Source organism: Dermochelys coriacea, chromosome 13, assembly GCF_009764565.3.
Source record: "Dermochelys coriacea isolate rDerCor1 chromosome 13, rDerCor1.pri.v4, whole genome shotgun sequence".
In the NCBI taxonomy this organism is placed as follows: domain Eukaryota; kingdom Metazoa; phylum Chordata; order Testudines; family Dermochelyidae; genus Dermochelys; species Dermochelys coriacea.
The window spans coordinates 15,615,752-15,640,165 of record NC_050080.1 but is presented as its reverse complement, the minus strand read 5'-3'; the positions used below and the strand labels follow the sequence as shown (position 1 = coordinate 15,640,165).

At 41.1% G+C, this 24,414-nt stretch overlaps 1 protein-coding gene across 1 annotated transcript in view; it reads right to left on the bottom strand.

The window, feature by feature from the left end:
* Positions 1 to 24,414, bottom strand: part of ATP9A (ATPase phospholipid transporting 9A (putative)) — an 84,395-nt gene that overhangs the window by 33,610 nt on the left and 26,371 nt on the right. The window contains 10 exon segments of the mRNA XM_038370170.2: positions 1,019 to 1,226; positions 4,094 to 4,211; positions 6,156 to 6,298; positions 6,866 to 7,026; positions 8,567 to 8,643; positions 13,747 to 13,822; positions 15,421 to 15,501; positions 17,230 to 17,324; positions 18,293 to 18,344; positions 19,419 to 19,477. Of these exon segments, the coding sequence (XP_038226098.1) occupies positions 1,019 to 1,226; positions 4,094 to 4,211; positions 6,156 to 6,298; positions 6,866 to 7,026; positions 8,567 to 8,643; positions 13,747 to 13,822; positions 15,421 to 15,501; positions 17,230 to 17,324; positions 18,293 to 18,344; positions 19,419 to 19,477 (1,070 nt within the window).

Here is a 24,414-nt window from a genome sequence, read left to right as displayed (position 1 = left end):
CACCAGCAGCGAGTTCCTCTATGACAGAAGAATTCTCTGTTGGGCATTTGCAGTCAGTTTATGCTCCCTTTGTCCCATAACTGCATAGACAGTCTGACCCCTTGACTTGATTAGAATAGGCTTGCCTTTAACTAAAGATGAGCTGTGGTTCCTTGCTAAATATACATACAATTGGTTTAATATATAAGCAAAGAGGGAGGGTTTGTTCCACTTCTAAAATATTTATTGTTTGACATGTAGCACTTTCATTATTTCTCTATTCATTCCTATAGAAGAGTTTTTGATTATGCTTTTTCTTAATAGAAGTGACAGACTTATTTTCAAATACACCTCTACGCTGATATAAAGCGGTCCTTGGGAGCCAAAAAATCTTACCGCGTTATAGGTGAAACTGCGTTATATTGAACTTGCTTTGGCCTCGAGCATTTCCATTCTTAATAGTCACTTCCCGCCCCGACTGACCTCTCAGAATCTCTGACCCATCCAACCCCTGCCCGCTCCCTGTCCCCTGACTGCCCCGACCCTATCCACACCCCTGCCCCCTGAGAGGCCCCCCGGGACTCCCACACCCTATCCAACGCCCCCATCCCCTGACCGCCCCACCCCCCAGAACCTCTGAACCATCCAACCCCCCCGCTCCCTGTCCCCTGACCGCCCTCCAAAATCCTCTGCCCCTTTCCAATCCCTCGGCCCCAGCCTGGCACCCTTAACACGCTGCTCAGAACAGCGTGTCGGAGCCAGACACGCTGACGCGCCGATCCGCCGGAGCATGCAGCCCCGCCTCCCAGAGCGCTGCTTTACCGCGTTATATCCGAATTCGTGTTATATCAGGGTAGAGATGTTAATGTGACAATGACATAATTCTTCGTGAGGATGCTCTATTAGCAATTATTAGCTAGCACTGATGGTTTGACACCGAGCTCTTCCATTTCAGAGAGGCTTCCTTCAAAAATTGCCTATTTAAAACCTTTAAAAACATGGAGGTGAGGGAGAAGGGGGGGAAAAAAGGAAATCTCACCTCATCAGGACTGGAAGCCTGGTACACCCTGCAGGAGTCTTCATAATGTCTCTCAGCTTCAGCCTGATCTGTCACACCATTAGACTCATACACTGGTGTCACATTGTGGCAGAGGGCAATCGCTTTCACAGCCTCGTGAACACGGCTACTCATGGTTTTACGTACTTTGGTGGCCAGGGTGGGGCCTTTTAAAGCAGGTGGGTCTTGACTGCTAATGAGAAAGGAGAAAAGAAAGTGTAGACAGTTTTGAAAAGCAGGAATAATAGAGTATCATTAAGGATCTTGCTTCTGTTATAACCATACACATACTATTTGCATGGACTCACACCTCCACTAACTTGGGATATGTTTTTGACTGGGCCATCTTCTTTGTATGTATTATCATGGGAATAACTGAGACCACTTTCCCAGTTTAGGTGCAGCTAAATGAGTTAGATTTACTTAATTAGATTAAATGAAAAATACTCCAAGATATTTGTCCAGAGTTTCAGCACAGCGTGGATGAAAAGGGTTATTTGTTGCTGATCCACCAAATCGCTACAGAAGCTTAGTGGATAAAAATGTTCCCCAAAAATCACCAGATTGTGTGTTCCATTGAAACCACATTTGCTCAGTGAAAGATCCAGTAGCTTTTATGCTTGAGAATGAATTGGCTTTCATACGCATGGAACACGATTGCTGAAAACAGAAGGGCTCTCATGGAACAAGAAACTTAAATTAAGTTCATTAATTTTTAATACTATTTTTAGTATCAGAATCAGACTCCTTTGGTAATTTATACAATTACTAAAGTATGCTGGTCACAGAGGGGAGACAGTGATCCAGCTTCCTGTTCTGTTAACCTTTAATGTCAAGAGGACAAAAGTTTCACGTCCAGGTCAAAGGGCATAGCATGGTAAAATAAGAGCAATGAAGAACTACAATTTAAAATGAATCATTACTAGCAAATGCTTCTAATTATAAAGTATCTTAATTTTTAAAATATAAGAAAATATAATAAGATTTGTGGGAAGTTCAGCACACAAGTTTAGACACAGAAATTTTGTACAATTAAATACTATCTTCAAAATTTGAGTCTCTAATAAATCTAAAATCTATCTGTGGGTTTTAAAACTGCTACCGATCACCCTGATATTAGAGTGCCTTCCACATAAAATCAATAGGAATAGTGAAGTCCTTAGTTGAACCACATTTAGAGTCACATACTGTACTCAACCATTCATCCATTAAGTCTAGTACCGTGTCCTGATTAATACTGGATGCTTTAGGAAGTAATTTACCATAGTCGAGTTTCTTCACCTCTCAGACTGAGATGGTGCCTGAACAGGTGTAGCCTGATCACAGAGAAATGTTATAGACAGGAAGTATCTCGCAGTTCAGATTGACTAGCAGCCTCAATGTCTGACAGAGATCAGATGCCAAATGGCTGTGAAAGCCAAAGAACCAAAGGCGGGTAGGTAGCTAAGGCAGTCAGCAGTTGAAAGCTGCATCTACTAATCACACATGAAGATTCTGAGGTGTTTGAGAATTCCAGGTGTGCAACTTGGGCTAGGCATCAGAAATACTACTCAGGGGTCAGGAGGGTTTGGACTCGGATACCTAGCCAGAGCCACCGCCCACGTCACCATGGCCACACTGTTATTTTTGTCATGCTAGCTCAAGGAGAGCTAGGGCATGTCTGTCTACCCATGCTGGGAAGCATGCTCTCAGCTGCTATGTAGACATACCCAAGGAGAAGAGTCCTATTTTACACTGCATAGTTTTTGTCTTTTTTGCTTGGAGAATACATGCTTCATGTTTTAATTTGGGAGGTTTGTGCATTCAGTTGGTTCTAAAATACCTTAGATCAAAATATAGGAGATTGTGATATGCAAAGAAGCAAATTACTGCACTAAGCATTTTGTTTTGGGGAGAATGTTAGTCCCTGGTATATACACTGTCTTACGTGAAGTGACTCCATAATCAAAAAGAAATACAAGTGTTGACAGTAAGACCCATTGTACAATGACCCACCCATCTGTTGCCAAATTCCTTGACTGAACTGCAGGATTGCATTTTACAAAGAGGAAAAAGGACAGTCACTAAAGACCGACACTTCTGATCATGAATAAGCCACTGCCAACCTATTTCTAGCTGCAGGAGAGTGTAATGGTTTGAGAGAAAGCTGCTTGTTAGAACAAATTTAAAAAAATAATAAATGCAGTATTACCAACGACAAGAGGATCAAAATTTGAGTCTGGCCCAAAATTCATGAGCTTTTTAAAAGAGATTGTATTGTGTTTTTAGGTCAGTCTCTTGATTTTTGAATCACCTGCCCATCCCCAGGGTGTGTACATGTGACAATTAGTGTTGCCCACTCCCACATATACTGATAAGGTGATTTTGGCCCCCTGCTGCAGGAGCTTTCACCCCCATATCTGCCGCTTTCCTGCCCAGCAATTAATCCTGTCCCCCAGTCCCTCATCAGTTGTGTCCCAACCCAACCCCCTCAATTCAACTCCCTCTCAGTTTTAGTCCCACAGCACCCCCATCAAGCCCCACTGCCCTCAGTTCACCCTCCCAGAACTCACCCCATCTGCTCAGATCAATATAGCCCTCCCACCCCACCCCACCCCACTTCAGCCCCACTGCAGGCCCCAGACCATAGCTTAGTCCTCCCAGCCTCACCTATGTTCCTCTTAAGGTTCTTCACCTTCACCAGGCTGCGGCCGGGGGGGGGGGGGAGGGAAGAAGGGACTGCAGTGGGTCCCCCTCCCACTTCCCAGATTGGCAGGGGAACCCTGGCTGTGGGGCTGACAGTGGGGATCCCTGGCCACTGAGGGTTGACAGTGATTTCTAAGTAAAATTAAGCCTCACTCGTGATCTCTGGATAGAACTCGGAAATGTCAGGATTTTTTTTTCAGCCACGGCTAGTATATATGGTAATTATACATATATACATATTAATCATGTAGCTGCCTACATGTTTTACTGAAAATTTGATCTATGTAGTCAGGATCCCTTTATGAACAACCCAATGACCTGTCAAACTGTTCACCGCTTTGAGAACAAAGAGTTAAGTTAATCAGACTTTACTTTACCTGTGTATATATACTAAATATATGGCTCTGCACTTCATCCATGGAGTCCAGTCCATAGGCTACTGTCCCAAGGTGAAGCCGTTTAAAAACCATCTCATTCTGTGTGAGAGTTCCTGTAACAGAAGCAGCATTATAGGCCACGTCCAAGCCTTGGCAGATACTTATTTTCCAGCCAAACCCTATTCCCTGCTCTTTCCAACAGAGAGAGAGAGGATGAGATGGGAGCACAGATGTTTACCTAGTTACTATAATAAGCTACTAGTGCAGCTTCAAGCTTAATAATTTGTGGGTAGATTCTTGCAGGGAGTGGTAGAGTACTTGGCTAGGAACTCCATTAAAATGAGACTATTCATCAAGTAACTTACTGCTTAATGAGATAAGAGTATCAGTGTGAAATCCTGACCCCACCGCAATTTCATTGACTTAAATGGGTCTGGGATGACATCCCAGAATCTGGCCCTTGACTATTAACTAAGGCCTTTTGTTGTCCTAGACCAGAGTTGTGAAGGTTCTGTGACAATAAAAGCTGGAATGATGGCACGTTTCTGTTCCGAATGAAGGGTTGTCTGTAGAGCTGAGTAAAATGTATTTGGCAAATTTACTGCTCGCCAAATAATGCATTTCCAAGGCATCAAAACTTCACCAAAATAAAATAAATAAAAGCCACAAAAACTGGAAATGTTGATTTAAAGTTTCATCTTGAAAAGGTAAATTTTATTTCACAAATCAAAACACTGTTTCAAGCCAAAAAAAAGTTTTTCAGTTTTTCATTTTGGGGAGAAAAGCTGGAATAAGAAAAAGAAAATGAAAACTAACAGAACTTTATTTTGTATATTTCTGTCCAACCTCAAATTGAAAATAAGCGTATTTAAAAAAAAAAAATAAGGAAGTTATTCCATTCCCTCTAGCTCACAGAATAGGGGCTAAAGACTGATAGAAGTGAGTGATGGTAAGAAACACACACAATAAACCATAAGGGGTGAAAAATCATCCCGGTCTCTTGCCCATTTATGTGCACACCTCCTCATTAAGGAAGGGCTCTATTATATGTGAGAACAACATGGAGATTCAAAACATTGTTTATAGTGAACCACATTTTCTAAAAGGAAATCCCTGTTAGAAAAGAAGATACGTTATATCAGTGGTCATCAACTGGTCGATCGTGATCGACTGGTCGATCCTGGAGACTCTCCCAGTCGACAGGAATCTTCAGCTGCGCAGCCGCTAAGGCAGGCTCCCTGCCTGCCCTGGACCCACACTGCTCCCGGAAGCAGCCAGCACACCCTTGCAGCCTGGGGCAGGGTCTCCACGCGCTGCCCCTCTCTGCAGACACCGCCCCTGCAGCTCTCATTGGCTGGGAACAGGAAGCTGTGGTCAATGGGAGTTGCGGGGGCAGTGCCTGCAGAGAGGGGCAGTGCCTGTGGAGCCATGTGCCCCTCCCAGGGGCTTCAGGGGCACGTTGGCCCCTTCCGGGAGTGGCATGGGCCTTAGCCCAGCTGCACCACCATCCAGGAGCTGCCCGAGGTAAGAGCCCCCCAGCGGGAGCCTGCACCCCAGTCCTGAGTCCCCTCCCAGAACCAGCCCTCCTACACCCTAAACCCCTGCCCAAGCACTGAGCCCCCTCCACAGCTAGCACCCTGTACCCCCTCCTGCACCCCAACACTTTGCCCCAGCCCAGAGTACTCTTCCACACTCCAAACCCGTCAGCCCCAGCCCAGAGCCTGCACCCCTTCCCGAACCTCAACCCCCTACCCCAGCCCAGTGAAAGTGAGAGAGGGTGTTGGAGAGCGAGCGACGGGGGGGGCGGGGGGCATGGAGTGGGCATGGCTTTGGTGAAGGGGCAGGGCCTCAGAGAAGGGGTGGGGTAGATCCTGGATTGCACTTAAATTCAAAAAATGATCTTGTCCGTAAAAGGTTGGAGACCACTGTGTTACATTTTCCTACCCCATCCAAGAACGTATATTAACTTATTGACTATTCAAAGAAAATGTTACCCAAATACCTTCTTCACGCTTTTGCCTATACCAAAATTCCTGATAACTCATTTACCTGCATACCTGTTTTGTCTGTAAGTAAATAGGATATCCTTCCAAGCTGCTCTGGAATAGTGCTGGATCGAACCACTGTCCCAGGAATTTTGGAATCCCTACGGATCATCCAGCTGTAGACTATTTTCCCCATATCCAGGTTCACACGTAAGCTATGTTGTGGAAAAAAAACAAAAGGGCTAAAAAAAATATCATCTGAGAATGTCCCCAAAAATGGGGATAATAAATTTGCTATAAACTTTTGGACAAACATCATGAACTACCACAGGAAAGTGCTGTAATAAAAGGATGGGACTTCCATATTAGAATTGATCAGCACAAGAAGGCGTTGAGGGAGAACCATGTATTAACTCCCGTGACAGCAATGAGAAGTTCAAAGTTGCTAAGCAAAAAAGATACACTGTGAATGGAAGATAGACACACCATCTAAGTAGGGACAAAATGATCAACAACCAAAAAACCAGAGGTTAAAAAAAAATTAAAAATGGTGGTGGTTTGCTTTCTTCCCCTCACCTTCTTCATTTTTGCTTACCTCTCTTCAGGAAAACAGGATGCCTGTAGAGCAAGAGAGGCTGTCCCTGCAATAGGCATTTCTAATCCCTCATTTCTGGAGGCCTCACAAGAAAGTCCAATATTGTAAAATTCTAGATGTGTATGTTAAAGTGTGGCAGAGTAGAAGGCTATACATTTTGCTGGGAAGGGTTAATTGATTGGCTTACCTAATAGGAATGATGTTTGAAAACAGGAGGAGGAATCGTATGATCTGAAGATACCAGCGGCCTGCGAAATGCTGGAGGGCCACCATGACAAGTGAGACCACCACAAGGGCTCCAAACAAGATTTTGGTGAGGCAGTTCACTTCCAAGTCAAATAGGCCAATCTAAGCAAATAAAATAAAATATTTTCTACAGTGTAAAATCGAGAGATTAATCCATGTAGTGTTCTCACATTTGGCATGAGCTGCCATCATGCCTTGAAGTGTGCATGCACCCAAAGAGCTAATGGGACTGATGCATACATTTCCAATGCAGAAGAAACGAATGCAATAAATGAAACAGAGCTCTAGAGACTATAGGGGTGGGGACCTGCACAAAACTAAAAACAGCAAGAGCGAGATTAAGCATTAGTTTCAAATCAACTGACGGTTCCAAGATGTTCATCACCAGAGACATTTTCATCTTTTCATTTAAATCTCTGTACTGTTTTACATTTCAAAGCAATACTTTCCCCAACTCAACCTTCATGCTTCCAAACCTTTGGAGTTACAGTATCACAAGCACTGGAGTGCTACACACCTGCTGCTGCGGCCACTTTCTAATGTAAACTGCCTTTTCAAAAAAACGGTATTTAGAAGTGATCAACTCTGTTAGCACTTGGGTGAAGAGATCTGAGACACCTCATATCGTCAGCAACTGGTCACTAACATCCACAGAACTAAACTTAGCTAAGGGACACGATACAACATTGTGTGTAGACAATTTCAATTATATCTTTATAGTTAAAGCCAGTGTGGATGCAGTTACTCTGGTATACATGTATTTATACCAGTAGAGCTTAATCCTGCACAATAAGCCAAGCCACTATAACTGAGTGAATACTACGGGTTGTACCACTATAATTATTGATAAACAAATAACGATTCATACCCCAACGTACATCACTATTCTGGTACAAAAAACCACTTGTAGACCAGGCCTGAAAAAGTAAGACAGGAAGAGACCACCTATGAGGAGTATCCTGAATTGCACACGGAAGTAAATCACAATTCAGCTGATGCTTCCCAGTTTACATCTTGGTTAGATGTTTGCTGTGTAAGAGACAGAAACTCAACAGTATCTCCATGATGAACCTTTAAATGGTTGCCCCCATTGATAATGTTTCATTTTTCTCTGAAACAGCAGATGTATGCATAGTTTGCATGGGCAGCTCCAGTCAGGCCAATGGGGCTGAGTGTGGTGGGGAGGGGCAATTGCCCATCTGCCCAAGGCTTGCAGTTTGAGGGGGAGCAATGACCCCTCTGCCTGCCCCCCCACAACAAACTACACCCATGGGTGTATGTATCTGCAAGAGATAGAATACTGGGCTAGATCAGAGATTTTCAGCCTCTTTAATGCTGTGATTGTATGCTAACTCTCCCTCAACTAGTTATCGTCAAATGCACCCCATAAATAACCTCGGTTCACATGGTGCTTTAGAAGAAATAAGGAGTCCATGGGTGCCGCAAAGGCAGTGCCACAGGAACTGGGGTAATGATTTTACACTATTTCTCGTATCTGAGGAGAACTGATTACTAAGAACCAAGAAAATCAGCTTAGTCAAACATCAGGAGTGGGAATGAGTTCACAACCCACAGGTTGAGATCCATGGTACTATGGTGGCCCAACTGTCTACTATTGTACACCAACGACTAAACACTGTACCTTACTTCGTGGATTTGAAGTGTTCATGACACTGCGCAGTTCCCTCCCTGTGTAAAGAACAACTCCCACAACTGTGCCTAAATGAAATAAAAAACATAATATATATTATTCTAGGATGAACAGGTTAAATAATGATGCTTTTTTAAAAAAAATGGTTGGGACGATGCTCATTTTTAAAGGGTTATGTTATCCACAGACTCAATGTGCAGGCACATTTTTAGTATATTAATTTTAGAAAGCATGGAGAGCACCCCCACAAAAAAACAAACAAACAATCAAATCAACTGATTCAAATACATGGGATATAAATTGGAGGGGTGGAGAAACGGATTCTGAATATAAAAATCAGCCTCTCCCCCTCCTACAAATGCCAATGCTTGAAGCTGGACATAGCACTTTTAATTATCGTCTGTGCAATTAACCTTTAGATAACGCAACATAAATTAATCTACTATAGTGCCTAAAAGGATAAGATACCCCCTTCTCCCATTTTCCTCTCTTAAACTCTTGGTGTGAATTCCCACCCTGTTGCAATCAAAGGAGTTGAAAAGCAGGGGTTTCAGTTCACCACCACCAATTGCCACCAAAAAGTTGTACTGTTGCTTAGGTTGCCGGCCTTAGAGGCTACAAACTGTTTAAGCCTTACTGTTGTCCTCGAACAGCATAAAACAGCCACTTCATTCTAGTGGCCATCGCTGCTAGCTAATGGAAATATAATACAGCATTTAAACAGCAACGTGGTTATCTAGTTGCAGAATGTCAGTATTTCGTACATTTTGCAACTTGTCAACATTGCACATTTCTACCCCAGCACTAAGCTCCTGTGGGTGATGGAATACTTAGTAGGACAGACACCCCAAAGACTCATATCCAGTTAGTGCTTCCATAATTTTGGGAGAATGCTGATCAAATGCATCCAGTTACATTTTAATTCTGGCCCTAAAAGCACTCGAGCATTTTTCGCTGGTGCACTTCACAAGTCTGAAGTCACTGTAGCCCTGATGGCAATTTCAGTGAAACAGGACTGCGCAATCCAATGTGTTCGACATATGACCATGAGCCCTGATGGCTTCCTCTTCCTGTCTCATAAAGGTTGTGGAATTATGCCTCTCTCACAGGGCAAGTAATAAGGTAACAGATTTAATGATAAGTTTATGCACCTATAATCTTCTCACACGTTCATATACCTGCACAAACAAGTTGTGCAGGGCATATAAACAGCTGTTAGGGCCTATATTTTTAAAGATATTTTGTACATGTTAGATGCATAGAGGACATTCATGCAAATCCATGACTCCAATGTGGTTCTTTCCCTCAGTGTGCTGCTTGTCCAAGACTTACTTTGTAGTGCTAAGGCAAAGGTCCCCAAACCGTGGGGCCTGGAGAAACATTCAGGGGGACGTGGCTGGGGCCTGGGCCAACCCTGAATGGGGGGGTGGAGACGGAGCACCACCCAACTCTGCTCCTGGCCTTGGCTCTGGCTGCCGGCCCGGGACTCCGGCTGTCAGCCCTTGCTGCCAGCTTCATGCCCGGGACCCGGTTGCCAGCCCTTACTGTTGGCCTTGCACCCCCTGGATGTCGGCCTCGACCCCTGGCCCCACCCCCCCCAGGTGTGGCTCCAGCATCGGTCCCCTTACCTCTGTCGGTGTCCCCACCTCTCAGAGCCCTGGCCCCGCTCCCAGCGCTGGCTCTGGGGTAGGCGGAGGGTGTGGACAGGGTTAACGGGGGGCACGAGGTAAAAAGTTTGGGGACCATAGTGCTAAGGGCTGTGTGGAAGGTAGCAGACTACGGATGACAGAATGATTATCACAACACCATGTTCCATACAGGGCATGCAATAAGACATTCACCACACACAACTTTGCAACTTCAATAACAGGAGCATCATAATAAAGGCGGCTAAGCTGATCTGCAATAGTTAGCTCAATATTTTTTAGATGGCCTTCCTACTACACTGTACGGATGAATTACCCAGGCCATGAATCAGTATATTTGCAGTGACAAATATTCCTGATTAAACTATACAGCTCAGTTTGATCTTTCTTCTGTGCAACTGTGCAAAAGATGCCAGGTACATTTCCTTTCTACTATCCCAGCTCATCTTTTAAGAATTAGCATTCCATTTGCACACAGACAGATCCACAATGCCTGTGCATCCGAGGGGTTTTTTTCTTCTTTGTAAAATAACTGACATCTGGAAGACAATTCAGGCTACCAGCAGAGTCAGGAAGACCAGTAACTTTCTTAAATTAAAAGCTCATTAAACTGAATTCATTGGGTTTGGTTTAAAAAAAATCCATTTGAAAAGTCTTCACTAGATTTGGATAGGCAGAAGATCCAAGTTTTATCAAATGTTTGGAAAATTAAATTTTTAGTCAGTGCTGTGGTTTGTAAGTTCTTTTATCAGAATTTTATTTCTGAGAAAGAAAACTGCATGAAGTTGCTATAAGCAGAGCAGTGAAATTTCATCCAAACAGGAGACACAGGACTTGATCCTGCTCCATTCAAGTCAATGGAAAAATTCCAATAATATTGTAGCTTTCTAGAGGCCCTATTGTACTAGGCACTGTGCAGACACACGTTAAGAAACAATCACTGGCCTGAACAGTTTACAATATTAACAGAGAGGCAAAGGGTGAGAGAAAGGCTGTTACAGTCATTGGGACCAGTCAGAGCTAGGCATAATCACATGAACTAAATAAATGTATTACGTAACTTTAAAACTATATCGTGAATTTTAAACTAGACATACGCCTGCCTAGTTTCAGGAAGAGACAGAATCATACTAATTCCTACTATGCAGGAACAGATGGAGCTGCTGGGAGGCAGCAAATATATTTTAATGCTAAAATAAGTAATACACTGAGCCATTTCCAAAGGGCTAACAGTGAGCATATGCCTCTTAGAAACCAGATTCTTTAAGTTGCTCTAAACCCCTTGACAAGTTTCAGAGTAGCAGCCGTGTTAGTCTATATCCGCAAAAAGAAAAGGAGGACTTGTGGCACCTTAGAGACTAACAAACATTGCAGTTTTAATACCTTGCTTTAATTCCCATCATGCCCATTACTAACCAAGGTTTCAGAAGCCCGCAAACATATTATTTTTAAATAAAACTTAAGATGTAAAACTAATTCAAACTAAAAATATGCTGGGAAGCATTCTTTAAAAATAAGTCTCCGGAGCCAGATGACAGAAAGTGGCAAGCACACTAATTCAGATCAGCAGATGGCAGGCTACTCCAAATCTGACAGCAAACATCAAGTGGAGTCAGACTCGCTCCTACTGCAGCAGCAGATGGACATGCTGCAAAGCTCTACTTTAACTCAGTGCTGCCCCCAATGGCATGTGTATTATTTATTCTACTAAAGAGATAGGGAAACTGTTCCGTGTAGAATCACAGAAGTTAAAATAGGGGGAAAGCCTATTAGGGGATGAAAAAGGCCTATTAATTTTTCTGAGCAGAACAAAGTTTGAAGGGTAATTTTCACTGGGTACTTGCTCCTAATTGTTTTACGGATATTTGAAATAGACCACATTGTATACACTATTTAAAAAGCTATTAAAATATTTTAAAATGACATTCTTCTGGACTGATCCCACAAACATATGTACACAAGTAACTTTGCTCACAGGCATAAGTGACAGATTGGGCTCAAATTGTAAGCTCTTTAGGATAGAGGAAAAGTCTTTGTATCTTTTTGTACAGCAGATAGAACCATGGAGCTTCAATCCTGATAGCGGCTTCTGAGAGCTACTATAAATAATAAGCTTATTGGGTAGATCTGAATGCATGCAGTTTCTCCCACCATAGTACAAGTGCCTAAACATGACAGCTCATGTGCACATAAGTATATCTGATGGCACAGAATGGAAGAGCATAATACTCTCTAGACACACTGAGAGTGAAATCCTGGCTCCACTGAAGTCAAAAAGACTTTTGCCATTGATTTCCATGGGGACATAATTTCACTCTGAGTCTGGTCATGTCATACAAATATAGAGCCATTAACAAATCAGGAAAGACTTCAGAAGACTATATGAATTGATTAAGAGTTCCAGTTTAAATTATCTAGCACACAAGATAAGTAAGATAGAATAGAAAAACATACCTGAAGAGGCAAGAGTTACCAGAACAATGGCTTTCCTGCCTCTTTGTCTTCTTATTTGGTTTAGGAGATGGACTGAATTGAAAATGTGCTCTGAACAGTCTATTTGATATTTGAAGCTGCCTGCACTAGTACTTGTGTGTTTGCATCGGGGGTGGTGGGGAAGGTTAGTTGCCAATCAGTTGACAATTACTGAACTATAAATAAGATTTACTCTACAGTACTATATTTGGATAACTATATTTAATTACCTTTCGACATATCACTGTGACAATATACATTAACTTTTAGCATATTTTAAAGAGAAGGAGCAGAAGAATTGGATGGAAACATTGCAGAAATGAAATGCACCTACCTTTCTCTGTTAATAAAACGTTGGGAGGGAGGGGAAGAGGGGGTGTTTCAACTGTACCATTACAAAGAGAAACTTTCTGAAGTTCATATTCCTTCCCATCAGTCACTTTGTGAAGTGTCTCAATACCATAAAGTGAAACATCTAAAAACTCAAAAACTTCAATCCTCAAACTGCACTGCAGAATTTCACTCCTCTTCTGACACTCTCGTTACCTAAGGGCACCTTAGCTACTGAAAGAATGAGCCTTTTCTCCAGACAAGCATTCAGAAGAGAACATTGACTCCTCTCATTCCTTGCAACTTTAGTGTGTGTATGTAACAACCCAAAAATGTATCACAGAATGCTTTTTATTTATAGAACCATAACCTAGTGGAAGCATTTACCTGAAGATCTTTTATGTTAGCTTCTATTACTAGACTCTATTTGACACCATTTCTGTTACAGATTAGAATGTCAATGTAGCAATTAAGTGCTATTCTGGTAGCAGACGCTTAAGAAGCGCCCAAAGGCCCCTGGAATTCCAGTTCCTTCTCATCTATAAATGTCCAAGAGGTAATTAGATGTCAGTTCAGCTCCCCTGAGATGTTAGGACAAGTGGTAAACTTCATTCCAACTGCTAAATTCTCTAACTGACAGAGATGATTATTCCAAATTACAAAAGGATTTTTAAAAATTGCTAACATGCTCCTCAAAAAAAATTATACGTGCTTCCATCTTACCTGATGCAATCACTGTGCTGGCCCACAGGGTGTTTTCTATGCTTAAGCTTTCATTCACTGGAGGGTCACTGTCTTCCTAGAATGGATACACAAAGAGCATTCAAACAGCTTACTAGATGCATTCATGACACCGAGAGAGGCAAAGGAGGGAAAACATCCTAAGCTTATGAAAACCCTAACACCTTAACCATCAGATCCTCCTGGCTGGGCTAGAAACACAGGGCATTTCACAATGGAATGAAAGGGTGGGGACAGGGGAAGCCTACTATTGTGCCTTTTCCTGCACAGGCAGCCCCTCTCCAAGTTAGAAGAAGGGTGGCTTGTTTCTTATAACTATTTGAAAGTGATTTGAAATCTTCAACTGGACTCTGATTCAGGGACCACGACACTGGGTATGTTTTTCCAGCGCGATCCACTCACATGCGAATGACTGACATTTATTGGTCTTTTACTGACAGGGATCAGTGAAATTTCTCCTTTTGCAGTTTAAGCCTCTCAGAAATGTCTGGAAAGCTAAATAAATCATCTGAACCATGCCAGTAAATGACACAGTGATCAGTATGCTAGATTCCAGTGTCCTTTTTTCAGGGATCAGGAGCATGCTTTATCTTTGCATTACAGTGTTCTGGGTGAATTAAGGCCTTTTTACGGCTAACATAAAATTGCTTCTCTATCTGGATAGTCCAAGGGGATCTACAAACCTCCCAGGCTCAGTAGCTGCCCAAGCTGCTCCCTATTCTATGAAAGTACTACCTCCTGTAAAGCCAATCAAGGGATCACCTCAGCAGCTATAGGATGGTGAGATCACTGTCTATCACTTTAAAATAAACAAATGTTGGCAAGCAATTCAGAAAATGACCTAAAAAGTCTCAGGGCTTTTACCAAGCTGCCCATGCTCCTTCAAGCAGGAGGGGAAGGGGTCTTAAAAGTAAGGAATCCATACATAACATGCATTCATCACAATCCCCTTTCTCCAGGGAGCACTGGAAGAAGTTTTGGGCCCAAACACCCATTGCATCTCTTCTCTCCATTTCCCCCACCCCCCACAGTAACAGACAGCTTAATTTTTTTAAAATGTTACATTCTCAGGGACCTTGGGCCAGAACAGACTATTGGAGGTGCACATGTATGAGGCCACATTAACTCTTACAGACTGCCACATTAACTCCCACCAATTGTCCCTGAGAGGGGAGAACCAACCAACCCAGAATAGGAGTTGATGGCCATTGGCTTATTTACCTAAAGTCTGCTGTCCCCACACAGCTCTGAATGGCAGAGATTTTTTCAGTCTTTGACCGCTTGTGTGGTGGGCCAGCCTCCCTTCTGAACAGGTGAGCTTATTTTGCAGCACCATGTTGGACCCAAATGGCCACAACTAATTCCATCTGGGTAAGATCCTTAATGATGAGTGGCCTGTTGTCTTTTGTTTCTAAGGCAAACTCTTAATGAATTATAAAGCTTTAGATTTTATTTACCACATGGATGCATATTATTTAGAAGAGAGAAGGATCCCTATTAACCTATTTGACTTTACTATATTTGTACAGGGCAAAGCAACATTTCAGCATTTCTCCTGAAGCAATTTAAAGTCACTTCCAAGAACCAAAATGCTATTCAAAAGGTCTGTGTGGCAAACGCTTATATACAATGCTTAAAACATATCAGTAGACTTACTCTGGTGAAGGTCCCCATAAAATTATGTATGTCAATATTGGGCTCTTCTGCATACACATAGGATCGGATTTGAAGAAGGTCCTAAAGAATAGACATGTTATGGCAGCAGTTAAAACATGATTATCCCACAATATATAAAGTCTTTAAGCCTCCAATTATTTTATGAATAACATTTCTTTTAGCAAATCAAAAAAGACACTCAATATACTCATAGGGAAAATCTCCCAGCTGATGAAGACAGAGTAGAATCATTACAATAGCTTCACTAGAATGGTGTTGCCACAGTAAGAGTTGGCAAAACAGAGGCACACTCAGCTGACTTGTTTTGTGTCTTATAACACACACACACAGAGTTCTGCAGGATTTGGGAAGACACATAGCATTCAATGGTTATATACTTATTCAGATGGCAAAGAGGAATAACCGTGCTCTAACTCTCCTTTTATGAAGGCAATCAATTGCTTAAGTGGCAGGAAAAGTTCCATTGTAAGGTCACATGATTTGTTCTCTTGTAGTACAGTAGAGCAGTGGCTCTCAAACTAGGAGCGCTGCTTGTTCAGGGAAAGCCCTTGGCGGGCTGGGCTGGTTCATTTACCTGCCGTGTCCGCAGGTTCGGCCGATCGCAGCTCCCACCTGGCTATGGTTTGCCACTCCAGGCCAATGGGGGCTGTGGGAAGGGTGGCCTGCACATTCCTTGGTGCTTCCCGCAGCCCCCATTGGCCTGGAGCAGCGAACCACGGCCAGCGAGAACCGCAATCGGCTGAACCTGTGGACGCGGCAGGTAAACAAACCAGCCTGGCCCACCAGGGGCTTTCCCTGAACAAGCGGCGCCCGTAGTTTGAGAACCACTGCAGTAGAGTTCAATAACAGAAAGGAAAGTATATGAGAAAGCAGGAAGTGCACTATCATCAAGGAAATGAACCTTTCTATAATAAATTATTGGTAGACTACTTTCATATATACTATGCCCCATTTGATTGGCTCCTATTTCAAGGCAGTTCTTTGGATGCTAGCTCAGTAATTCTATTTAAGTTTTCCATAGGGATCCATCACTATAGTATCGAAACAATATTAACCTCTCTGTTGAAGTACCCAGTTGAATTCATGAAGTCTTCTGCTATTCTCTCTTCCCTAGCAAAAAGAAGTTCTAATTGTCATTCCTCTGCAGCTGCCAAATTTTCCTCAAAAATGCATAAGGCATGTTGAGAGCAATACTTCATGCTGCAGAAGTGGTCACTGTTCACCTTATGGGGTGTATTTTAACCATAGAACAATGGGTTACTAAGAGTACATTTCAAATATGAAGTTAGGTGAATGCCATTCATACCCAAATCTCTCTCTTCCAATACCACTTTATTGTCTCTTGAACAAAACACAGTCTATATACCACTACTTGTACTTTAATTTGTCAGTTTCTTCCATTTTTCAAAACCCCAGAGCCCTAACCAGCTGTGACGTGAGAACTGGAATAATAAAAATGAAATTCAATCCTTCTCCCCTCCACTCCTCCCCCCGCAAATACATAAAAAAAACAACCAAACAAAAAATTAAGAAACCATGATCTTGTGGAAGAATGGATTTTTTTCTCCTCAGTACAAATATTGGCAGGAGGATCAAGTGTGCAAATAATTTTCAAAGTCTTCAATTCTGATTCCAAAATGGCAATTATTTTGCCTTCTGTGAAAGCCAGACAGAACACACATTTTTCGCTTTTGGCAGATTACGTACGATTACGTACACTTTCAATTGTTAATGACTCACTGATAAACAGTTAATTCAAAAAAGTCTTTGAACTAGGAAACTACTTACAGAAGCGGTGGGTAATCTCTGAGTGCAGGCAACTGGCAGCCGCAGCTTCCAGTCTGTCTCACCATCTAGCTGATCAGTCCGGAGGAAGCAAGATCCTGTGGATGTTCAACATTTGTTAATGGTCTTTTTAATTCTATTGTAAGTACATATATGGTTCATGGAATTAGTTCCCAAGATAGGACACATTTCTTCCTAAGAAAACAACAGCTGATTAAGAGTAACCTTTCTGAGGAATTTAAATGAAAAGTTTCTTGAGACTCTAGCTATTTAAATAAGCCAAGACTAAGGAAACAAACAAACAAACCAAACTTTCAATTAAGTTATATGAAGGGAACAAATCAAAGTAAAAAAAATAAATATAATTTTAAGAGGCTAAAACACATATAATAGCTAGTCAGAGACACTTGTATACAGTGCTGGAAGACAGGTAAGGCATATACTACCTTATGTATGTTAAGGCTGTTTTGAGTTACAAATGATATGAGACTGGCAACAATTTCAATGGACACAAAGAGAAACGAGTATGACTGTTTTAAAAGAATAGTGCTCCTGGAAACTGTTCATTTAATAAACCATATTACAGACACACAATGAGGGTCCCCAAGGCATGGAAGCCATATTATTCTTGAGGAGTCAAGCACTCCTTTCCTTTTATACGACTGAATACAGCAAATCAATGTACTCGATCTGTAAGACATAGTCAACCTATTTTCTAAGCCCCCTGATTAAACATTTACCCAAACTATTATGCATTTCAGCAGGACAAAGCTGAATGGCAATTCTAACTATATAGCTAATTCTCCATGTAATGAAAGCAATTGTGTGATTTCACTAACTATGACTCAACCTAAAGGTCAACTGTCTATATCCTTTAATTTTCAAAAACCATCAGAATATAACAAACAAAAACAACTCAAAATAGCCAATCCATCAAGTGTTTGCGGCCGTCTTCTTCCCTAACTCTAAAACTGTATCATTTGTGTTACATTTTCAAATGATTATTTTTTCCAAATAACCAGTGAAAGGTTAATGGTTATTTTCATAATTAGTTCCAGATGTTTACCATTCTTCTCTGACGTCCTCAGGAAGATCATGTCAGCAGGGACCCGCTGGTTCTGTTACAAAAAGAAAGACTGTTATTGTGCATAGGTGTATGCACATTCGTGTACCGCTACATCCCATGACATAAAACTAAGGTTTTTTAAAAATAATATTTAATTCTTTGTACAGTTGGGGTTCAGGATTTATTTTATTTTGAATTCTAAAACAGGATCTCTTCCCCCTACATGTGCTAGTTCACTGTAGAAATCCAAAGACAAAGGCATTAGGAGCCAGCTCCCATCAATTTCAATGGGAGCTGGCTCAGGCTCTAGGTTTTCAAAGAACTCATCCATTAGCTCAGGACCTTCTCAAACAATCCAGCATTAGGAGCTTAAAGCCTGTATTGGTTTTCTTTCAAGAAGGCCTATGCTAGTAAAGAGACACACACATGTGCTTTTTTCTATACAGGTTCTGTTTACCCCACATCTGTACAAGTTGTTTGTTATATTTCTGCTGATAGACATCTGCAGAAACAGAAAGTGGAAGTCTGTACAAACCATCCTCTGAACAAAGGGGCAAGTTGATACAGGGTCATCTGAGGTCATATAAAAGCACAGTTTTCTAGGTTTTCAATTTCCAGTCAACTACAGATACTTATAATATTGTGCAAGGGACTCTCCATCAAGCTTCATACAGGGATAATGTATTTGAACATGCAATGTAGGTACCTGTTCAGGGCAAGTGGGTCCTCGTGTATCCAAACACTCAGTTACAAGCATTTGCGTGTACACGTGCACATTTTGTTGATGCACTTGGATCAAGAAGTTGGCCTACTACAGATATAGGACCATGTGAAATTTTATCTCGTCATGCAGAGGTAAGTGGAAACCTCAGATCATAAGCTTCCACAGAGAAATTTGTTCCAATTTCTAAAAACTTTATTGAGAATTATTTAATACAGTATAAAATTATGGAAAGGGAATATTACTAGGAGAGATGATTAAAATCATCACTAAAATTTTAGCCACTGTAAAAAAAACAGTGACATGGCAGATTTTAGTGAAATATTCATATTGATTGTGTGAGAAAAGTATTTTACAAAATCCCTCCACCCCCACATACAACAATTAATACAAATCCACACAAACCTTTTCAACAATGATAAGGTCCCCTACTTGGATACTAGAACTCTTCACCTTCACGGTTCCTGCAGAAGTGAAACAAACTTCAGTAAGTTACAACCTTTTCAGCATAAGATACAGTATAAATACACACAGCTGAGCAGGATCTTTAGCTAAAGGTCCATCAAAGCTATACTGGAAACTGTTTGGGAATACTTTAAATTTGTTATTTTGGAGGTGGCCAATAACAATTCTATAACACACAGAGCTGGTCCATACTACTTCTACCTGATGCTTTAGTTAAAGTGTTAAAGGTCTATGCTGGTGCTGGGGATCCAAGGTTCAATCCCCAGTGATGACCCAGCAGGGTGAAGTCATTCCATTATTTTTATAGTGCTTAGCATCCATGAGTTTAAAAATGCTTTCAAAACTTGTTAGGCAGACTGTGGTGTAACAATGAGAATGTAACAAGGAGCTATGAATTTCCGGTGCTTCTCTTCAGCAACGACGGTGGAAAATGGTGGCTTACATCTTCAATATAATACCTGAACACAATAATTAAAACAGATACGTCAACCTTAACTCACGGTTAATTTCCTTTTTGTATTACAACCTTATAGACAGCCCATTTCTACAGTCATTCCTTTGTGTCAACAAGAGCTTTGTCTGAATAAACATGGTAAGATATGCCCCCTCACAAGAACGTGTAAATATTTATTCCCTTGCAGTTGTCAAGCATTTTTTACCGGTCGTTTTAAACCAGAGAATTAATTTAACAATTGGCTAGTAATTTTAAATCATTAGCCAGTTCTAGATTTGGCTTCTCATGGTGACTAGTGATTTATTATCAGTTAATTTGAACTCTGCTTTATGTGGCTGCCTGCTATACTCAACAAAAGCCTCTTTAATCTGTTGTAGTTTGAGTAGAAGGGGGCAGACTCATGGGAGTTCATGCCAGGCAGAACCCCAGCATGGACAACAGTCCTACTGTAATTTGCAATTCATTGGCTAACTGGCCAGCTACCAGCTCAGAAAGGGGGTGAAAAAAGGGGGGAGAAATTAGCACAAAGCACAAAGGTCACTAGGATTTTACTACTGGCAGTCCCTTCATTAGCATCCCTCTCAGGATATGCTTCAGTGTTTCTGCTCCAAATTAACACTGAAAGCCATTCTAAGCTCCTGGGCAGCCTGCTGCTTTGGTGATACACTGTGTCCTGAACAACATGCCTCATCACTGCTGCTAATAAACACAGACTTCCTTGCCTGCTTTAATTATTACTACAAATTATAAGCAGTCAAGGTCCATTTACAAATATCTTGTAGGTCTTCACAGATCTTGAGCTTTGGCTCATGAGAATTTAGTGAACTAAGATAAACAAAATGACTATTGGGCTACTGAATCCATAGCTAGCAGGGCAGGCAGCATACCAAGGGATTAGAGTCTGTTACCTTCCATGGAGAGGCTTAAAGGGAATGCAGAACTTCAAAACCATCACTTCTAGCCCCTTCTGTATGTCCTATACAACACAATACATTATGACACTAAAATGGTCTGCCAGGTAACATTTCTTTCCTCCTCATATTGTCATTCATGGAATAATAGAGAACACTGGTGAATATTCTACTGTACAGGGAAAGAAGCCCAAAGCACTCCTTCCTCGTAGCCACAGAGGTTCCCAAACCATGGTGCACAGAGCACTGAGTGGGGTATGTGGAAAACTGGGTGGTCAGAGTGTGCTGGCCCCTCATTTCCAGCTTTTAAATTTAACTCCAAGTCATTTAAAATACTTGACATACTCTCCTAGCATCACTTTTCCATGTGAGCCACAGGGATGTCAGGCAATCATGAGTATGAGGGGAAATGGTCTGTGGCATTGCAAATGGAGAGGAAGTGTTAATGAGACAAGCTGAATTAAAATTTGTTTCACACTAGGAAAAAGTTTGAAACCCCCTGGACATCACCACCTTGTAACTTCCCTCACATGCATAAAAAGCTTTACAGACCCTCATACATCAGCGTCTGGGAAATTACAATAAATCTGCTACAAGTAAATACACCTTGTTCATTATTCATGGTCTCATCCCATAAGCATCTCAATGTTGGCACTTTTAAGGAAAAAAGGGACAGATGACAGAAATATCTTTCTAACCGATCTGCACTCTCTAAAGAAGCCTGTTGTCTGAGATAAACCCCCTCCCTTTTAACTAGCAAAGCTAATTTTCTTTACCAACCAAATTCATGGCCCCTCATGGATGACATCTTATGGGAAACACCATATGTCACACTAAGAAGACAGGACCAGATGTTTCCTTTGAGTCAGGACTCCCATAAAGCAATTTACTAAAATTAGTTTTATTTTAATCTTGGGAATTCTATAGTTTTTTTTTGTTTTTTATTTGTTTTTTTTAAATCAGCTACTGAATACTGGAATTTGCTTATGCACATTTGAGATACCCAATAACACAAATGCTTCAATATCATTCTGAGTATTTTTCTACTATTGTAAAGAATAAGAAGATAAAATACGGACACTTTTATAAATGCATGAAACAGTACTGTTCTTTGACAAGCAGCAATGTACATTTTTAAAACAATTCAGATTTAACAAGGATTAATTAAAAATACTTCAAAACTTATGTTTTAAGGCCTCCATTTTCTGAAGTTCCTTAAAATGCTTAAACACAAAATTCAGATCACAAAATCCTGCTCCATTAAGTTACATGAGAGTGTTTTTTTCTTTAAATGGTATTGGTTTCATTCTTAAAGTGTGAGACAGGACTTGTTCTGTTTTCCTGAAACAAAGGAATGTGTATGCCCCTTCTTGTATACAAAAACGAATATCATTTCCTCAGGTTTCTTGATATTAGCTTTTGATGTGCCCTGAAACATGCTATTTGCGTCTGACAAAAGACAGAAAATGTGCATGCTAGTGTGGAAATATTTCACTCCATCACGCAGCTATGGGTTTTTGAATTTCCACCAGATCCTCAGTGTGATAAACTCACCATTATGCAGATTATTTAAAATGTCAAACATACTAGCAAGAGGAAATGTCTCTTTCTACCATATAAGGGCCTCTATGGAGATTTTATGTGGGATTTCCACCGCCTTTATCACAGCAGAGATCAAAACACTCTTCATTCGGAATTAAAAGTTGAAGCCAAATGTTTATGAAAACAAGTCAAATGCACCCTAGAATCAGAAATAGCTTGTTTTGAGCCATTCCATTAAGCTTTTGTCTTATACAGCCTAACACTATATAAACTGTGGAGCATGGCAGAGAGGGGTTGAGAAAATATTGTTTTTATATGGCTGGTAAATGCCAGTGATCTGTATCTTAAGGAGCACCCCCTTGGTAGGAGTTCTTTTCACATTTCTTACTATTTGTGTAGTTTCTCTATTATGCTCTGTTGCCCAGGGAAGGGAAAAAGTGAGAGAAAACAAGAACAATCCTGGAATTGTAAGCAAAGACCTAGCTCTCTATCAAGCAGAAACTCAGTCTGCAGATTTTAAAACAAAAGTGGTCCTGTAGGTTTTGAAATGTGATTGTTAACCATTACAATCCAAACAACTGTCCTATAAAACATTACTTAAACTTTCTAGAAGTTTGCTGATTTTTAACCAAAATATTTATGGGCTTAAAGAAGTAACAACAGCAAACAATTAAAAAAAAGGCAAAATAGGTTCAGTCATAATTTCTCTTTTAACCAGAATAAAGGATACAGCCCTCTATAGTAAGGAAATTATTAATTTTTTATTATTATTATTATTATTATATCAGTACTGGAGTTTGGCTACTATATTCCAAATAAGAAGAGATCCAAAGAGGATTCTCCCTTTTTCGCTATCAAGAAAGCAGCTTATTGAATCTTAAAGAGGTTATCCAAAAGGATGCATTAGAAAATTGGTGAACAGGAGCAAAAGTCACAAAGTCACAAATAATTGCAAAATACCAAAGCTGTTGCAGTATGGCATGCTGGTGAGTTCTTTATGTTTGATTGGTGAAATTAGTTGTGTTTGGAAGTGCATTAACAAGAGACTGTTCAAGTGAACAGAAAATCCAGATCTCTGTAGAGAAGGAACTGGCAGGAATTCAAAGCAGGAGAAAGATGCACAGAGGAAGACAAGATGATGCTAATTCAGGGAAGCACCTAAGCCTCTTTTTAAATCCATCCCTATTCAGGAAAGCACATAAGCACATGCTTACATCTCACCGACGAAGGTCATGTCTACACTACCACTTATGTCCGCAAAGCTTATGTTGCTCAGTGGATGAAAAAAACCCACACCCCTGAGCAACACAAGTTTCGCCTGCATAAGTGGTAGTGTGCACAGCGCTATGTCAGTGGGAGAACTTCTCCCACCGACATAGCTACCATTACTCGTTGGTTCAATTATGTCGACAGGAAAGCTCTCTCCCATCAGCAAAGAGCAGTTACACGAGAGATCTTACAGTGGTGCAGCTGCGTCGGTACAGCTCTGCTGCTTTAATGTCTCATGTGTTGACATAGCTTTAAGTTCATGCTTAATTCTGACTAAGCTGCCTAGATTTGTGCCCACGGGGCAGTGGGGAGAAGAGAGAAAAACTACATGAGTTCTAGATTTTGTAGCAATTTAGAGACATTCAACAGCACAGATTACAATTTCCTGATTAATATTCTTATGACAAATTAGTTCTGCCAGTTATTCCTCAAGTACAGCAGTGTTCAGTTTCACTCCTTATTCTCCCTCTCCCATGCTGATGGCCATCTATAAGGCTGAAATTGCCCTGAATTAAAAACACATGGCAACATTTTAAAAGCCTTTAAGTCACTTATACTGTCTCTTCAACTGCCCTTGTCAGTGTGATATGCTCTTGTTATCTGGATGCTGATAGTACCTTGGAGCCTGAGTCATTGACCACACCCTATCATGCCAAGTGCTGTAGAAACATATCCAAAAAACAATCCTTGCACCAAACAGCTTACAATCTAACTATCTGGAGTTTTGGTAAATTCACTCAAAAATAATTAATTAAAATTA